The 18,863-nt window shown below is 33.6% G+C and overlaps 1 protein-coding gene across 2 annotated transcripts in view; it reads left to right on the forward strand.

Annotated features, from left to right (window-relative positions):
* The window catches only part of LOC127837597 (di-N-acetylchitobiase-like), a 55,017-nt gene continuing 36,154 nt past the window's right edge, over positions 1-18,863 (forward strand). For both annotated transcript variants that reach the window (XM_052364858.1, XM_052364857.1), the window contains exon 1: positions 1-246. In XM_052364858.1, coding sequence (XP_052220818.1) covers positions 97-246 — 150 coding nt within the window. In that variant the 5' untranslated portion in view covers positions 1-96. The remainder of the gene's footprint in view (positions 247-18,863) is intronic.

Here is an 18,863-nt window from a genome sequence, read left to right on the forward strand (position 1 = left end):
TACCCGGATGTGGAGTTTACCTGTTGTTTCTCACCTGAGAAATCGATTGCATTTGTCTACCGCTGTTAATTAGAGGGCCTTACGCATGCCTTTATCATGTCATTGAATATGACGTTTATTTTCAAAAATCTATTAGCAATCTTAATCTTGGAGATTGTTTTTGGCGACGATCCGCCGTGTGTATGTCCAGGCGAGAGTACGTTGTGTAAACAGTTTCCTTACCACCAGGGGGATGACAAAAAACAGGTGAGTCTGCATCAAATATGTTATTGCAAAAGTTACCATTCGGTATTGCGAAATGAACTTGAAACATATGCGGACATGTGAAACAACAACTTATTTCGTGGAATAAATAAGTAAAGATCTTGTTTGTTGTATTAATTACAGTCGGTCGGGTAGTTCGGATCACTAGCGTAAATAATGGTGTTAATATTTTTAAAAGAAAGCAATTGCGTTCAAAATACTTGGATTGTTGAGGCAAAATATATCATCTTTCAGGCCATATTAATTTATCAATACTTACCAATACATTTCTGATGACAATTTGAACTTATTCACTTGCATAAAGTCGGCTAGTTCTGAATCAAGTGCGGTAATTTCGGATCACTCGGACTATAGGGGAGATGTAGGTCAGGGATCATCTCAAAACTTATTTTGACTGTCAACAATTATTTTGACTGTCTAAACAAATGATGCATGTATTAAATAAAACATCAGATAGGTTCGTTTGTTTCAGTTTAATAACTGTCTGACAATTTAAAAACATTATAGGGTATGTGTCTGTACACAGGAGAATAAAGCTGTTGGAAAGTATTTATGTTTGATTTGAAATGGATTCCTCTGTATTATTGGTTATATAAAACAAACACAAATACTCAATACAAGCACGGAGTGTATATTGACAGGAGATGAATCGAGTATTTGACCCTTACTGTAGTAAATTCAATCTTATGCAAAAACTATTCATCCGATTTTATTGGTTTATACGTTATCTTGTTGCTTATTAATTCCTCTTTCAAAAAAATATAACTTTTAGTATATTCCCGTTGTTATTAATGGATTTATAGCGAGTTAAACACAAGAAATACACATTTTATGTTTTACCACCGCGCGTTTTAACGTGTTGTGGCTATCGATCTTTTACGATTAGCGTACAGCGAAGCGCCGAGGTTATACGTTTTGATGTACCCACTCACGTCTTTTGTTAAATTATAGTTTCATTTCTCGGCCGATTTTGACAAATTATATATCATTAGAAAGCTTACGTTACGTAGTAAACAGATATATCAATATATATTAAGTTTTTCTTCTGATTTCGACAGCCCGGCGAGCTATAACTTTAACTTTTGCAAATATCAAACCGTTTTGGAGTTTTAGAATCTAGATTTACGGTTGACATGTTCGTACTTAATACCAATTTGTAGCGTTTATATTTGGAGTTCAGTTTTGAAAATTACATCTTGCTTAGGAGAATAGAATTCTGTATACGATAGAAAAAAAAATTGTTTAAAAACGAAAGTAATTAAGGAATGAAGGCGGGAAAATGTAGCGCGCGTTCCTAACGCACTGAACTGATGCTACGGTGTTGGCGATTATGCTTTTGTTTAGAAACCGGCCATTGAATTTCTTTTGCCATCTTATTATATTTTTTATGGAATATTTTGTAGTATTTTGTTCACGAAACATATCAATAAAGCTTATTATAAATGAATCTTAATAAATTAACGATTTCAGCTCTTGTTTATAACACAGAAAGGGTGTAAAATTTATGATGAAACAGCGTATATAGCGGACCCTCTCGATATTATTCGGCTTTGCATGCATACTTGAAATAAAATGGGTGTCAAAAACATTCATCGTTTGCTGTTTATTATCAACAAGGTAATTATGTATAATTATTTGGAATGTTATTTACCTTAAATTATCAATTTATTAAAGATTCTTGAAAATCACGGTCTGTGTTACGCGGGTCATTTCGTATTTTGACATCAGGGCATCATGTCCAACTATCGAAAATCAGATTTTTTTTCACCGGGACGATGACGGCTTGGATTTAGACAGGCAGACAGATAGTTTATTCAGACTTAAACAACAGTACATCGTCTTCAACTCAAATATATAAATTATTTTTAGACGAATTGTTAGGTGATTACACATATAGCAGTGATGATTCTGAGAATGTTGCCATTTTTCTTATCCGTGTAATCTAGAGTCCATGGTTTGAGCATTTTTATCGCGGTGTTCAAAAAAAGATATCTCAATAATCTTGTTTATTGATAGATCTGTGGTTTTATTGCCCCTGTGTTCAGCAAAAACCAATTATCTCGTTATGATCAGATACTGTGCCGACCAATACTAAATAACACTATGGTGTCATACGCCACAGCAGGGACCTATACTTGTATATTGGTCCCTAACCACAGGTGGCAATGTCTGGTCAGATTACACTTTTTATGATATACCTCTATGTCTTCTCGTGGTATTAGTGGTCATTTCTTGGAGTAATGTAACGCCAAATACTCAATTTTGCGTTTATAAGATATGTAGCGTATTGAAAACATTTATAGTCATCTGCCCATACAGATTGCCATAAACTAAATACTGTATAGATGTCAGCCAGCTAAATCACAATAATTATAAGTGCTTAATACATATACATGTACATTTTAAACATTTAAAAAATCTAATACTTAACATTTAACGTATTTAGCGGGTACCGATAAAAAAACTCCGTCATTTCGTAGTCCTATAAAGAGTGTATGGTAGTGTACGGAACAACATAATTAAAAACAGCATTCTCATTTGACCACAACGGGGTTAAATAATCTTTCCGAAAAATACAAATAATACAGAGTTTTAATTTAGAATTCTATATATTTATAACTCTGTTAACTTATAAAGATATTTCAATATACATGCATAGACAGTTGACCGTGATTTTCAAGAATCTTTAAATAATTTCAATTAATTGATAATTTATGGTTAATAACCTTTCATATAATTTTACATAATTACCTTTTTGATAATAAACCACAAACGATGAATGTTTTGACACCCATTATATATGAAGTATGCAAAGCCGAAAAATATCAAGAGGGTCCGCTATACATTTGTATACGCTGTTTCATCATAAAATTAACACCCTTTCTGTGTTATAATCAAGAGCTGAAATCGTAAATTTATTAAGCTTCATTAATACTTAGCTTTATGGATATGTCTCTAGAACAAAATATTTCAATATATTTCATAAAAAATATAATAATCATGGCAAAGGAAATTCAATGGCCGGTATCTAAACAAAAGCATAATCGCCAAGACCGTAGCATCAGTTCAGTGCGTTAGGAACGCGCGCTACATTTTCCCGCCTTCATTCCTTAATTACTTTCGTTTTTAAACAATTTTTTTTTCTATCGTAAACAGAATTCTATTCTCCTAAGCAAGATGTTAGTTTTAAAACTGAACTCCAAATATAAACGCTACAAATCGGTATTAAGTACGAACAAGTCAACCGTAAATCTAGATTCTAAAACTCCAAAACGGTATGTTATTTGCAAAAGTTAAAGTTATAACTCGCCGGGCTGCCAAAATCAGAAGAAAAACTTAATATATATTGATATATCTGAAAACTACGTTACGTAAGCTTTCTAATGATATATAATTTGTCAAAATCGGCCTAGAAATGAAACTAAAATTTAACAAAATACGTGAGTGGGTACATCAAATTTATAACCTCGGCGCTTCGATAAAAGATCGATAGTTACAACACGGTCACGTGACTTAGACACAACAAGATATTTGGCGTAACGGTCCCGTTTCTTATCCGTGTAATCTAGAATCCGTGATACAAGCAATTTCTTGATAAACTCAAGATACCTTATTGGGAAATAACATAATATGATAACATTTAACAACAATAGAATCACAATAATGTACAAACTGTATGAAAATATGACATATATGCTTATGACTAGAACATTTTATGTATGACTAGAAAATATTTTTATAACTAAGGTCCTAAAAATACAGAACTTTATATAAATGTTTTTATAACAAGAGATGTGTTTGTCAGGAACACAATGCCCCCTATTGCGCCGCTTTGATTTTTTTATCATTTGGCGGGTACAGATAAATATCTCCCTTTAAAGCTTATTACTTCCTTGGATTAGCTTTTTTGACCTTTGACCTTGAACAATGACCTTTCACCACTCAAAATGTGCAGCTCCATGAGATACACATGCATGCCAAATATCAAGTTTCTATCTTAAATATTGCAAAAGTTATCAAAAAACTTTAACTAAGGTTAAAGTTTTGGGACAGAATGACAGACAGGCCAAAAACTATATGCCCCGATCATTCGATTAGGGGGCATAAAAATGACAACTGAACATAAACAAGTACCTCTGGAATGCATTTGCTAATAATAGGATCACAATAATGTAAAAATTTTATAAAAGCATCCATAAAAAGAATAACATAAACCAGTGCCTCTGGAATAAATTTGTTAAAGAAATGGAATACAATACTAGATATCAAGTTACTTTTTGGTAAATAACATAGTATGATAACATGTAACAATAATAGGATCACAATTATGTAAAAATAATGTAATAAAAGTATCCAAAAAAACACAACATAAACCAGTACCTCTGGGATAAAAATGGTTAAGAAATGTAAGACAATACTAGATATCAAGTTAAGTTTTTGGTAAATAACATATTATGGCAACATTTAACAATAATAAGATCACAATAATGTAAAAATATATAAAAGTATCCGCTTCAGCCTCTTTGTCAATGACTGTGCAGAGCACTCGTGCTTTTTAGGACCCATCAGTCCAACTTGACAATTATCTGAAATGCAAAACCACAGCATAAATACACATTAAAAAAATAGGATAAATATTTAAAATATTACCAATCTCTTTCCAGCTCAAGTAACATCTTACCATTATTTATAATTAAATTTGTCTATAGTACAGTTTTTAGCACACTGCTGGTTTTTATTACTCCGCTATTATACCTTTAAATGTTTTAACTTATTACTAAACACATAAACATACAAACAAACCAAGATGCATTCGACAAATGCTTACTGTATGTGTTAGCCTTGACCTTGTGACTTAGACCTAATGCCTCATAACTGGTTTGCATAATAGATCTCAATCAGATGCAAGAACATGTAAAGTTTGCAGAACCAGGTCCATAAAGTTTCATTTTATGAGCAAGGTTAAAGTTTTAGTGCAGAAAGACAGACAGAATAAACAAAATTCAATCTTATTCTCTGTATTTCTCGACATTGAAGTCATAAAATAGTATTATAATTAAATAATTCCAATGAAACATTATTAGCTCACCTGAGCGATAGCTCGAGGTGAGCTATTGTGATCACTCAGCGTCCGGCGTCCGTCCGTCCGTATACAAATTTGTAAACATCTTCTTCTACTAAACCATTGAGCCAATTTCAACTAAATTTCATGTGGAGCATCCCTAGGTCATGGGACAAAAGAATTGTTAAAAAAAATTTGATCACATAACCAAGATGGCCGTCATGACCATATATGGTAAAAACCTTAAAAAATCTTCTTGTCAGAAACCGCTCATCAGATTTTCAAAAAATTTCACAGGGATGACCTTTGAGGGCTCCCCTGAAAAAGTTGTTCAAAGAAATTTGATTCGTCAAAAAACATGGCCGCAGGAGCTCGTTGAACTTTGCATGTTTATTCGTTTTTGCCTATTTTGTGAAAACTTTCAAAAATCTTCCACATTTTTTGTCCAATCCTTTCCAAATTTGCACAGTGTCTTTATATCAATGAGGACACCTACAAAAAATGAGCATTATTGGTCCATGAAGTACAGAATTACCTCTCCTTGAATTGAGAAAATGGTGTTTATGCAAGTCCAAATTTTTCATCCAATTCTTTCCAAACTTGTATCAAATTTATGAGAAACTAGGCACTTTTCCTTATATAATATATATAGAGCAAAGTCGGGTAATTTCGACACCTTAAGAGTAAAATTTGATTTAGTCCTGATGTGTCGAAATTACCCTCCAAGTGCCCAAACTAAATGAAAAACACCGTTTTGACTTGTTGATATTTGCTCACGAACGTTATTATCGTTGCCGGCATAATTCAAAACTTCAAGCGATTTAACTAAATGCGGCGGAGTGTAATTTCGACAGTAAGCGGCTAATTTCGACAGTCAGCGGCTAATTTCGACACTTGTCTTTGTATTAATTTTCAACAACTGTTTTAATCAGTTATTTACATTGTATGTCTCAATTAATAGAATTTCACGATCTCTTTAATGTCTAGTGTTAATTAGGCTCGATTGTTCATTGTCGGCTCGGGTACTGCTAACATTTACCCCGGGTACATTGAAGTATACTTACATGTACCCCGGGTACGGTAAATATACTAAAACGTACCCGGTCGAAATTAGACTGTACCCGAGTTTTATTCCCGCCCTAAATCAGATGTCGTAAAACGCGCTACCGATTACCGTTATTACGAAACAAACTTCTGTTATTTGTTTTTATAAACTGCATCAACATGCTTTTTGAGTATGGGTTCCGATAATATAGAGGCAATTTAACAGAAAATTGACATAAATATGAACATAATTAATCTAAAAAAAATAGCCGACGACGACCGATTTAGCGTAAAAATTCCCGGGTAGATTTTAGTATATTTACCGTACCCGGGGTACATGTAAGTATACTTAAGCGTACCCGGGGTATATGTAAATAGTACCCGAGCCGAAAATGACCAATCGATTGTTAACAAGGTTGTGGTGGTTTAGTGGATGTGATGTCCGCCTAGCGATCAGGAGAGAGTGTTTTAATAAGTCGTAGGCTTTCCATGCAGTGGAGCTTTAATAAATAGGATTATACTAAACTAGTGGTAATTTGCAAATCAGAGAATTATAAATAAATTGCATTTAGAGTTCGTATTGTGCTCCCACTTGACTCAATATATAGTACAGACACCGTGTACTTAAACAAACGCCACTCGCCGCAATGTTCATCTCACTGTTAGCTTACCAATATGAACCCCGCGATAGGTGTTCAGATCAAATGTCGCGGGGGCCGTTTGCCATAGACTAACACCGCGAATCACCGCGGACCCATAATATCTACCGCGGTGATCATCGTGTTCGCTAAATATAATTGAACATAAACGTATTGAATTGATCCCTTTAATTTAAGAGTGATAATAAATAAATAAATTCTATTTTAATGTACATGCTGGTCGAAAGGATGTGATAAGTATTTAAAATATATTGGCGACAATAAAACGCCTCCGATACATATGTGTCAACTGTATCTATCGAATACATGCAACTTCTCCCTTCTTTAATTATCCATTTCTCGATAATCCCATATACGCCCGATTTCCGTTTTTAAAGCAAATTATCTGAGGGAAATATAGACGATAAGAGTGCTCAAGAATGCCATAAACATAAACGTTCGCAATTTTCGAAAGTATCAAATGAATTTCGGCATATGATTCTATTTAAAGGTTTGATGAAATACGTGTAAGCCCCCAAACAATACAGTTGTATAACAACATGCGAAAATCATCTTACACGGTTTGCACGCGCCGGGTACAGCTATTTTCGGTAAGCAACTTCTAGATAAAATAAATGAATTTCTTTGTCCTGATAAAAAGCGCGCGAAAATTGGCGTGGGTGTATTTATTTGTAAATACAAATTTCGTAGCGGGTACAACATTGTGATCATTTGATTTCCATTAAAAGTTTCGTTGTGAATTTCAACTTAAGTTGAAATATCTCGCGATATATTTGGCATTGCCATTAAGAGTTAATAGTATTGATCATCTAAACGCTTTATTTACGTTTCCGACGTTATGTACTGTACAAATTTAAGTGCATACGTGTGCACATACTTATAACATCTACATGTAGTACACATGTATATGATTTTCTTTTGTACATGTACATTTAAAACGCGTGAATGACCCTCGCAGACAGGTGTTTACGGTGGTTGCGCAGCATCCGAGGTGATCACAGGTGATCCAATTAACGATATAATTAAGTAAAAAAAATACATTTTCATTAATCAATAACCTTCACAATCTTTAAATAGCTCTAATTTTATACAATCTGCTTGAAACGATATAGAGAGAGCTAAATATAATATTCAATAAGCTGCGTCAATTATTTAAAGAGTAATTCTATTCAACGAATCTATCTTTCCATATGCGCTGGGAATGCTTGAAACCATTTGGAGTGTCGGAATTACCCACCATCGTATAAAATCGGAGGATAATTTCGACACCCCACAAATCATAGTTTAAGAAACGATTTGCACTATTCAAACACAAATACAGGTCAAGTGAAACAAATTTTATACTAGAACTTGTACAAATACCAGAAATACAGCGAAATCCTGAAGGGACGTAATTGACAATTATGTAACCTCCCTTAGCGAAGCTCATAACGCTATAAAAATTCTCTAAGTAATACAATGTACGTATTTTAAATGACTCACTTACATGCAATTAGCAAGACGTTTGATAGAGAGATGTTATCTGGTGACGTCACAACACCAACTACGTCACATTTTACAACGAAATCATACGGGATGATGATGATTTAAGACTGGTCTGATAAATACTGTGAAAAGTGTCGAAATTAGACGACTGTCGGAATTACCCGACATTGCGCTATATATATATATATATATATATATTAACAAAAACTTTTGTGGTAGCTAGAGCATTAAAATATGACTAACACAGTATTTAAACAAGAATAAACTGTTTTGAGATTTTCCCCAATCAGCTGATCCGCAACTGACATGTACACAAGGTGCAATTTCCATGCTTTTATTTCCATAAATCATAAACATATACTAAAATCACTCACAGGAATTTAAAAATAATAATAAATTAACAAATTCATACCAAATGTACAAGCATTTACCAAGGAAATGTGCTTCTAAGTCGTCTTTTAATTGTTGACGTGTGTTATAGATAGATGGTGCGATGTTAAAATGACACGACTGTGATAGTTACCAAAGTGTGATTTTCAATGAAAACACCGTTGAAATAAGAAGCAAAACTGTGTTATTGCTTGAAATTGATCACATTTTCCAAAAATCACAGTTATATTGATATGGCAATATCTTTTAGACTAATATTTTAATTAAATCAAAGAGTTGATTCGGAATTACCCGAGATCCGGAACTACCCGATCGACTGTATTGAACTTTCAGCTAATTGCCACTCATCAGTTATTAACTTGTTGTTTTTTCTGAATCACTTAAATTTCAGACGACGCTTGTGCGCCGTTAAAAATCAATAATCGTCTCGGAGACATTGAGTTGCTGATTTGCACTTCGCAATTTTCTTACTCATTCAGCCGTTTTGTCCTCAGTATTTTGCGGCTCGATTTTTTTTACGCATTTTTTTTTCAAAATAAAAAACGTTCTAGCTGGACGATTTTCGATGGGCAGGCGGGGATGAGAATCTAGGAATTTATTTTCTATGCTTAAAGCTCGATTGGTCAATGTCGGCTCGGGTACTACTTAAACGTACCCTGGGTACTCTTAAGTATTCTTAAACAGGGCTATAGATAACTTTTGGGTAAATTGGGTAATTCACCCCCTGTTTTTGACATAATAGGGTTTTTGTAAATTCAATAGAGTTTTTGAAAAAAAAACACCCCCTACTTTTAAGCTTAATTGGATTTTTCGACCCCGGTTGTTTAACTCAATTGGGTTATTTAGGGAGTGACATATGAGCCCGCTTTTTTCCGTCCAGCACTTTTTGGTTACATCATAAATAGCTTGATGTCTAACATTTTGTATTTTTTAAGCTGGTGTGTTTACCACCAAATTTTAGTTCAGTGTTGAGTTTGTTGAAAGTCCTACGATTTAATAAATTAAAAAAAATATATGTTAAGGCATTTTGCAAAAACAGACAATTTATATTGGCTAATAGTCAATTATGTAACAGATTGGATACCACTTAGCAAACATGATTTGTATACGAAATTAAAAAATATTATCGTTGAAATAAACGGCATTGATTCGTCATCACTGCGTTACGACCTCATCGTTGTTCGTATAAAAATATTTGTAGACGCTACACAAGTTATGTAAAAAACAGTTTGAGATCTGCATTCAAGACATAACATATTGGACACGAACTGTTACGTCACCATTCATAAAAAATAATGATTGTCTGACTGAAAATTGTATAGGTTTGTGCCTTTAAGTTTAAGTTTCAAGAAATAACCTTTATTGATAATATTGAAATACAGATGAGTAGCCCATTGGGCAAGTTTTTTTGGTAGAGTGATGGAAACAGGAACTCATGGGCAATATAAAAGGTATACCTTTTTTGTCCAGAATCCACATGTATTTGTTTCAAATTTTTGTACTTACAGGGTAGAACTTGGTAGTTTTATGATATTTAATCAACAAGTTTTATGTTAATCTCAAATATGGCCACAAATTGTTTTCAAATACATTCATGAAATTTATATTTTATATGTTTTTTCGGGATGTAACTTAAAAGTGCTGGACAGAAAAACCAGGCTCATATATAATATAATAAAAATCTACTAAGGTTATTTTATTATTTATACGAATGGAATTCAAAAAGGCTCCTGTACATAACAACACAAAATTACTTAATTTCTGATCAAAGCTCATTCATTTTTGCGCTGAATGAGACCGAGTTCTTAAAATTCGCTGCACAATTGATAAGTTATGGCTTTTCAAACCGATGCACCCCGTTTTCTGGTCATTTTGAGTTGAATACCTTGAAAATGAAAGTAGAAATCGGACAAGTCTACAAATAATTACAATAATACCCCAAAGATTGATAATCGCTGGAAAGACTGCCTTATTTTCTTCATAGGATGTAAAATAAAATATCCTGAACATTTTTGTACTGATAATAACCAGTTTAAAAAATACGCCCAGGTGTTCGTAAGAATTGCGTTTCGTGTCGCAAGTTTTTTTTGGGGGAATTACATTATTGTCCCCTACTGGTTTCACCGGAGGGGACTTATGGTTTGTGCTCTGTGAGTCTGTCTGCCTGTCACACTTTTCTGGATCCTGCGATAACTTCAAAAGTTCTTCATATTTTTTTTTCATGAAACTTGAAACATGGATAGATGGCAATATGGAGATTATGCACGTCATTTCGTTTTGTTTCTACGTCAAGAATTCTGGTTGCTATGGCAACAAATAGACTAGAAATACTGCTGAAAATGGTGGTTTTCTGGATCCTGCGATAAATTTAAAAGTTCTGAATATTTTTTCAAGAAACTTGAAACATGGTTAGATGGCAATATGGAAATTATGCAAGTCATTTTATTTTGTTCCTACGTCAAAAATTCTGATTGCTATGGCAAGAAATAAAAAAATTCTGACAATGGGTGAATTTCTGAAAATGGTGGAGCCGGTAGGGGACAATGTCCGTAATATATTGCTTGGCAATAGTCTTGTTAAATTTTTATTTTCGTTTCTGTACGCTTTATTTTGAATTAAATTACGTTTTTGGTTATTTTAATTGTGTAATAACGCAAATACGCTTGTTATGTATAGCCTTGCTTAAATGTACCCCCGGTACTCTTTAAGGGATCTTTTCACGCTTTGGTAAATTGACAAAATTGAAAAAAGTTGTTTCAGATTCGCAAATTTTCGTTTTAGTTATGATAATTGTGAGGAAACAGTAATACTGAACATTTACCATGGTCTAATTAATATAGCCATTATATGCATCTTTTGACGATTTTAAAACCTAAAATTTATAAAGCGTTGCAACGCGAAACGATTGAATAATTTGGAGAGTTCTGTTTTTGTCGTTAAATTTTGTGAAACTACGAAGATTGCTTATATAAGGTATAAAATACGTCTAGTACGTGTACTAGGCGGAATAGCTCAGTAGGCTAGAGCGTTTTTACTTCAGGACTCTGGCAGGACTCCAGGGGTCACTGGTTAGAAACCTGTTCCGGGCAATGTTCTTTTCCTTTTTTAAATTTTATTCTTGATTTTTTACTGGAGCTTTTACGGTCCAATGTTTACATTTATCGATATAAAGCATTTAATGAATAAGTTAAAAAATGCCAAAATCTGTGAAAAGGCCCCTTTAAGTATACTTGTTGTACTACGAATACTGAAAATTTACCAACAACTTTAACAAGTACCCAGCCAATTTAGCACCCGACCAATTTAGACTGTACCCGAGTTTTATTCCTGCCAAAAATCTAATAGTGTAAAACGCAATAGGAAATACAAAACAGAATTCACTTGGAAAAAACCTGCCTTAACATCCGTTTTGTAGTATGAGTTACGATAATATAGAGGTCATTGTACACAATTTTGACATAAATATGACCATAATTATTTTGGAAAAAAAGTCCACAACGACCAATTTAGCATAAGAATATCCAGGTACGATTTAGTATATTTACCCCGGGTATATTTAAGTACACTGAAGAGTACTGGGGGTACATTTAAGTAGTACCTGAGCTGACAATGACCAAATGAGCATAATTAATTAAACCATGTTGGCATTGAGATATTGTGAAGAATAAAGACAAATATATTTGTCTAATGCAAAAAAGAAGAAAGTCTGGCGTGTCAAATAATGCATGCATATGCAACAACTTACCCCTAAAAACTAATTCCAATACAATCAGAATGATAAGTATTTTTCATTTATTTACATTTATTAAAACATCGTTGTTGTTGTTGATTGGATATTTATGTGCCTGGCTCTGTCAGTGTAATTCACTGCTAAGCCAGGTTCAAGAGCGATGGCTACTTTCGTTTTCAAGTAAATCAAATTTAGAGTTAAAACAGTTGTTGCAAAGAAAATATAACATTTTGGAATTAGTTTTTAGGGGAAAGTGGTTGCATATGCATGCATTATTTGACACGCTTCGTTGTTTTAAAGGAATAGGACACGAGCTATCGATTAAGGGGCAAAAATTCAAAAATATTGTTTGAAAGTCTGTCAAAGATATATGCGGATTGACATACGGACTGGAAATATTGCTTGGTTATCGACCGACTGTGAGTTAACGGCTGGACAGATTTTTTTGAAGTGGACTTTTTTTGAAAGGTTGTCCAATTTGCCATAGGAGGATCATTGGATGCTTTTGATTAAAGCAACTTTTGTCATTTTTTGCGGCCTGCGAAGACAGGTCTATGACAGTTAATGACCTTGTTATGATTCCAATATCAGAGGGTGGGGATTTTTTTATATGGCTCTTTGTCAATTTTTTTCTCATTAAACATGATTTTATATATTTATTTGAATATATTGGGCTCCTAAAAATAACATATAAAAAATACTATCCTCGGTACGTTACTTCCACCTGTGGTCTGTCATTGTGTGTGTGTGTGTCCCAAAACTTTAACCAAAACTTTAACCTTGCTCATAACTTTTGTAATATTGAAGATAGCAACTTGATTTTTGGCATGCATGTGTACATGTATCTCATAGACCTGCACATTTTAAGTGGTGAAAGGTCAAGGTCAAGATCATCCTTCAAGGTCAAAGGTCAATTTTTTTTAATGCAAAGTGGCGCAGTAGGGGACAATCTGTTTCTGTCAAACACATCTCTTGTTGTTAAATTTATTTTAAAAAGAATATAGCCTCTTTTCCTGTTTTTATTTTGGCCACAACTTATTTTCAATAAAGAGTAAAATTGACTTTTTTACTGAATGAAAGGTTGTTTAACACTTTTAGACATTTAATTAAATGTAAGGAACACAACTGCAAATAAAAATATTCTGAACTTTTTTGTTTACCATTTTTATTTTCTATATAGCTTGAATGCAGCATAGCATTGAATGTTCTGAAAGATTAATGTCTCAACTTACTTGATTGGATAATTTTAGACACTAAATCCAATCAGAAAAGAGCTTTTTAACGTAATTTTAGACCCACATAAGTGACGGCTAAAACACGGTATTGGTGCTCATAGTAGTCTCACTCACCTAAAAAATTGTAGATACAACATTTCCTTGGTGTTATTTTTAAAGCTCAAGGTATCCCCTACTCAAATCAAGTTAAATTGTATTTGATCATGCATGCATTATTTTTTTATCTAACATTTTCATCCTATGGTATAATACAAGTTACAGACACTACACTAGTCATATAACATGCAAGAAAAACATAGCAGAACTTCAAATCTTCAGATATTTTCACTTTAACATCAACTAAAGGTTATAAACTGTTGAAATAAAGCAAAAAAACAAAAGTGATTACTATCTTAACAAAAAAAAATCAAAGCATTAATTAATCAGGTATCAGACCAAAAGAGAACCAAGCAAGACACTTTTCTATAACTTTTATTATAGACCCACAAGATAGCTAATTAGGCATTTGTCTGAAACCAGGAAGTATATTAAAACAAAATAAATCAAAACAATTGGTTTGAAAAAGCATAAGTTTTCATAACAGGTAGAATTGCATGCTCATAAGTTTGGTTACAGACACTACCAAATATATAATTCCAAAAACAGTTGCAGAATGGCATAAAGCAATAAAAAATGCACTATAAAAGCAAGTTTACATAAAAACAGTGACTTGAACATTATATCAAATGATTTTTGATCTGTTAGAATTTTAGTTAAAACACATTTTTTGTGTACATGATCTGAGTTGGTTGCAGACACTACACATGGGGTAACAATAGCTGTCCAGGAGACGGGTAGCTTGACAATTCTCAGTGCTGGGCACATACAAGTCAAAGAAGACTAATCTGACATTATGAGTTTGGCATCTCATATGAATTGGCAAACCTGTATAGAGTTTCAAATTAATATAATCTAGAATTTCATTATGCAGCAATAAGCATTACCAAATAATGTGCGGAAAACTTTCCAAACATTTCAGTGTAAAAAAAAATGTAATTTTGCAAGCAGCAAATCAGTGATGTATTTATAACCCTTTGTTACTCTAGCTATCAAGATAATCACAGAGAAGTTTAAGCTTTAAGTAATGTTTGCACTGAATTTGAATTTGCGAAGTCAACTTTCAATAATATCTCTGGATCTTGTGCGCTATAAACAAGATGACATCTATTGATTCCTGTAAACAGTCATCTCTTCCAGGCCAAATTTGCTTAACTTTCAAAATAAATGTATTTCAATCTGATTTCTGTTCCAAAGCAAACACTAAAATGTCCTTTGATTCCATTCTTTTGCTCTAGCCTAGCAGCTACGAAGGCATCATAGTTGTATTTTAGCTTCTCATATTTTCGTTTGTTCTCCCAATGCTTAACCTTCATGCAGCCAAACCTAGTCTTATTTTTTATTTTATGCTTTCCGGTGGTTTATAGAGAAATATCAGTGAATTAAAACTGATCATTTCACTGTTTCAAACAGTGAAAATTATCAGTGAAAATTATCGATAATTTTCACTGTTTCCTGTGAATTGACGTCATTGTTTTACTCTTTAAAAATGTATATAAACTGTAAAAAAAAAAAAAAAAGAAAATTTGTTGGATTTGGTGGAATATCGATTTTAATTCACTAGTGATCATAGAAAAAATATATTTTCACTCGTGAAAATATTATTTTATATGATCACTTGTGAATTAAAATCGATAATCCACCGAATCCAACAAATATCCTCTATATCTTTTCTTTTTTGCTTGATTTATCTTTGCTTCCTGAAACAAGAACGGAAACAAAATTCATTTTCCTTTCTTCAAAGTTTCTGCTACTAATTAAAGTATAAGAATGTAAATTTATATACATGTAGTGTAAAGCATACAGTGCGCATGTCTTCATTGATCCATTCATAAGCAAAGGAAATGATTAAATGCAGCCATTTGGATCAAAGTAAACAACAGAAGTTACTTCAGACATGGTTAAAACTCATCACTTTAGCTTTAAAAATGATTTCATATGCTCTTTGATAGCATGAACATTAATTAGTTAAATGTGTAGGCATTGTAGAGTCTTTAACCATATGACCATCAAAACAAACTGTTTGATATTGTGTCTGATCGCAGTAAATTCTCAAATGGTTTTGTTTGGATTTACTGTTCTCATGATATTTAATGCAAAAAACTATGTTTCCAATTGCATATTCTAGGAGATAATTGAAAAAATGCCAGTTTATAGAAAGCTACACTATGAAGACAATTAATTATCCCCACGCTTTTTGAAAAAAAGGTGGGGATATTGTGGTTATCTCCGCCGTCCGTCCGTCCGTCCGTCTGTCCGTCCGTCCTGGCCACTATCTCCTCCTACACTAAAAGCACTAGAACCATGAAACTTACACACATGGTAGCTATGAGCATATGTGCGACCCTGCACTATTTGGAATTTTGATCTGACCCCTGGGTCAAAAGTTATAGCGGTTGGGGTGGGGCCGCGTCAGAAATTATCACTCATTTTTTTAGGTTATTTTACATTTACTTCTTTATTTCTACACCGATTCACTTCAAATTGATACTGGACCTCTCTTATGACAATACGGTCAATCTCAACCATGCATGGCCCCATTCCCAACCCTGGGGCGCCCCGCCCACATAGGCCACACCCACCAAAAATTTCCATTTACTATAATTTTTTCATTTCTACACGGATTCACTTCAAATTGATACTGAACTTTTGTTATGACATTAGGGTCAATCTCAACAATGCATGGCCCCAATCCCAACCCTGGGGCGCCCGCCCTCATAGGCCACACCCACCAAAAAATTCCATTTACTATAATTTTTTCATTTCTACACGGATTCACTTCAAATTGATACTGAACTTCTCTTATGACATTAGGGTCAATCTCAACTATGCATGGCCCCATAACCAACCCTGGGGCCCCGCCCACATAGACCACACCCACCCAAAATTGCCTTTACTATAATTTCTTCATTTCTACACCGATTCACTTCAAATTGATATTGAACTTCTCTTAAGACAATACAGTCAATCTCAACTATGCATGGCCCCATTATCAACCCTGGGGCGCCCCGCCCACATAGACCACACCCACCCAAAATTGCCTTTTACTATAATTTCTTCATTTCTACACCGATTCACTTCAAATTGATACTGAACCTCTCTTATGACAATACGGTCAATCTCAACTATGCATGGCCCCATTACCAACCCTGGGGCCCCGCCCACATAGACCACACCCACCCAAAATTGCCTATTACTATAATTTCTTCTTTTCTACACCGATTCACTTCAAATTGATACTGAACTTCTCTTATGACAATATGGTCAATCTCAGCTATGCATGGCCCCATTACCAACCCTGGGGCACACCTAGGTCAAACATTCGGCGTGGGGATACGCGTCGGCCTCTGCCGCGCCATTTCTAGTTTACATTATTATGATAAATATTTCAAATTTCAGACAGAAAACGTCTCAATAATGCACCTTAGACATCAGCAATGTAATACAAAATACAATTTTGTTTAATTTTACTCACATATAACAAAAAAGATTTAAAGCTTACAGAAGGAAGTTAGTGGTTGCAGACACTACGAATTTTAGCGTATCATAATCAAAATGGTAGATACATACCTGAGTCATTACAAGAGGTTTGCTCTTGTCTTCTCTCCATATTAAAGGGTTGTATCATCGTAAAGAACACAGACATACTTAGATAAATCATTTAAGAAAAAGAAAATCAGGTTATATTGTTCCTAAATAAATTGTTCATAAAATAATTCCACAAGAATGCTTACAATATTTCATCCCAAGAGGTCTTGCTTTACCTTTTTTTGCTCATTAATCTATTGCACAATGTATGATGTAACATTCCAACATAAAAGATGGAAGTTTCTCATGAGTAAAACAAAATATTTATGAGAAATAGAACAGGGATTTTTTTTCCTTCATTTTTTTACACATTTTTGTAGTGTCTGTAACTTTTTTTATTGAGTTGCTGTTTTTTAATGGTACAATACAGCACCACCAATTTTGGCCAACTTGGACATCACATGGATACACATGAGCCAATGTAGGATTTATACTTTTCCATAATGAAACAACTAAATTATTGCCATATAAACTTGTAAAGGTTACAGACACTACAAAATTTAGAACTGGAAAGTTTGACAAAGAACAAGCTCTCATTCGAATATCTTTGCTAGGATTGTGATTGAAATGGTTTAACTACTTATTATAATATACAGTCGAGTTCTAGATGTCAATAAAAGTTATAATTAATGTCATTTTGTACACAATGTTGGCATATAACAACAGATTAGTGTTTGAATTTCAGTGTTGAAACAAAACTTCTACTGACGGTATTTTGCTTATAAAATCCATAATATTTTACCGATTTCTTTAATTCAAGAAGCAACATTTGCAGGATAAAATTCTGAATAAAACAAGACCAATAAATGCACAATTTCAGTATGATATTTCGAGAATTCTCTATTTTATATTCAATCTTTTTTCGAGTGAGACTGCATAACGCTCAAAAATGGCCATTTTTAGCTCATCTATTTTTTGAAGAAAAAAAAAGAGCTATTGTAATCACCTTGGCGTCGGCTTCGGCGTTGGCGTCCGGTTAAGTTTTGCGTTTAGGTCCACTTTTCTCAGAAAGTATCAATGCTATTGCATTCAAACTTGGTACACTTACTTACTATCATGAGAGGACTGGGCAGGCAAAGTTAGATAACTCTGGCGTGCATTTTGACAGAATTATGTGCCCTTTTTATACTTAGAAAATAGAAAATTTTGGTTAAGTTTTGCGTTAAGGTCCACTTTTCTCAGAAAGTATCAATTCTATAGCATTCAAACTTGGTACACTTACTTACTATCATGAGGGGACTGGGCAGGCAAAGTTAGATAACTCTGGGGTGCATTTTGACAGAATTATGTGCCCTTTTTATACTTAGAAA

This window comes from Dreissena polymorpha, chromosome 1 (genome assembly GCF_020536995.1).
Source record: "Dreissena polymorpha isolate Duluth1 chromosome 1, UMN_Dpol_1.0, whole genome shotgun sequence".
NCBI lineage: Eukaryota > Metazoa > Mollusca > Bivalvia > Myida > Dreissenidae > Dreissena > Dreissena polymorpha.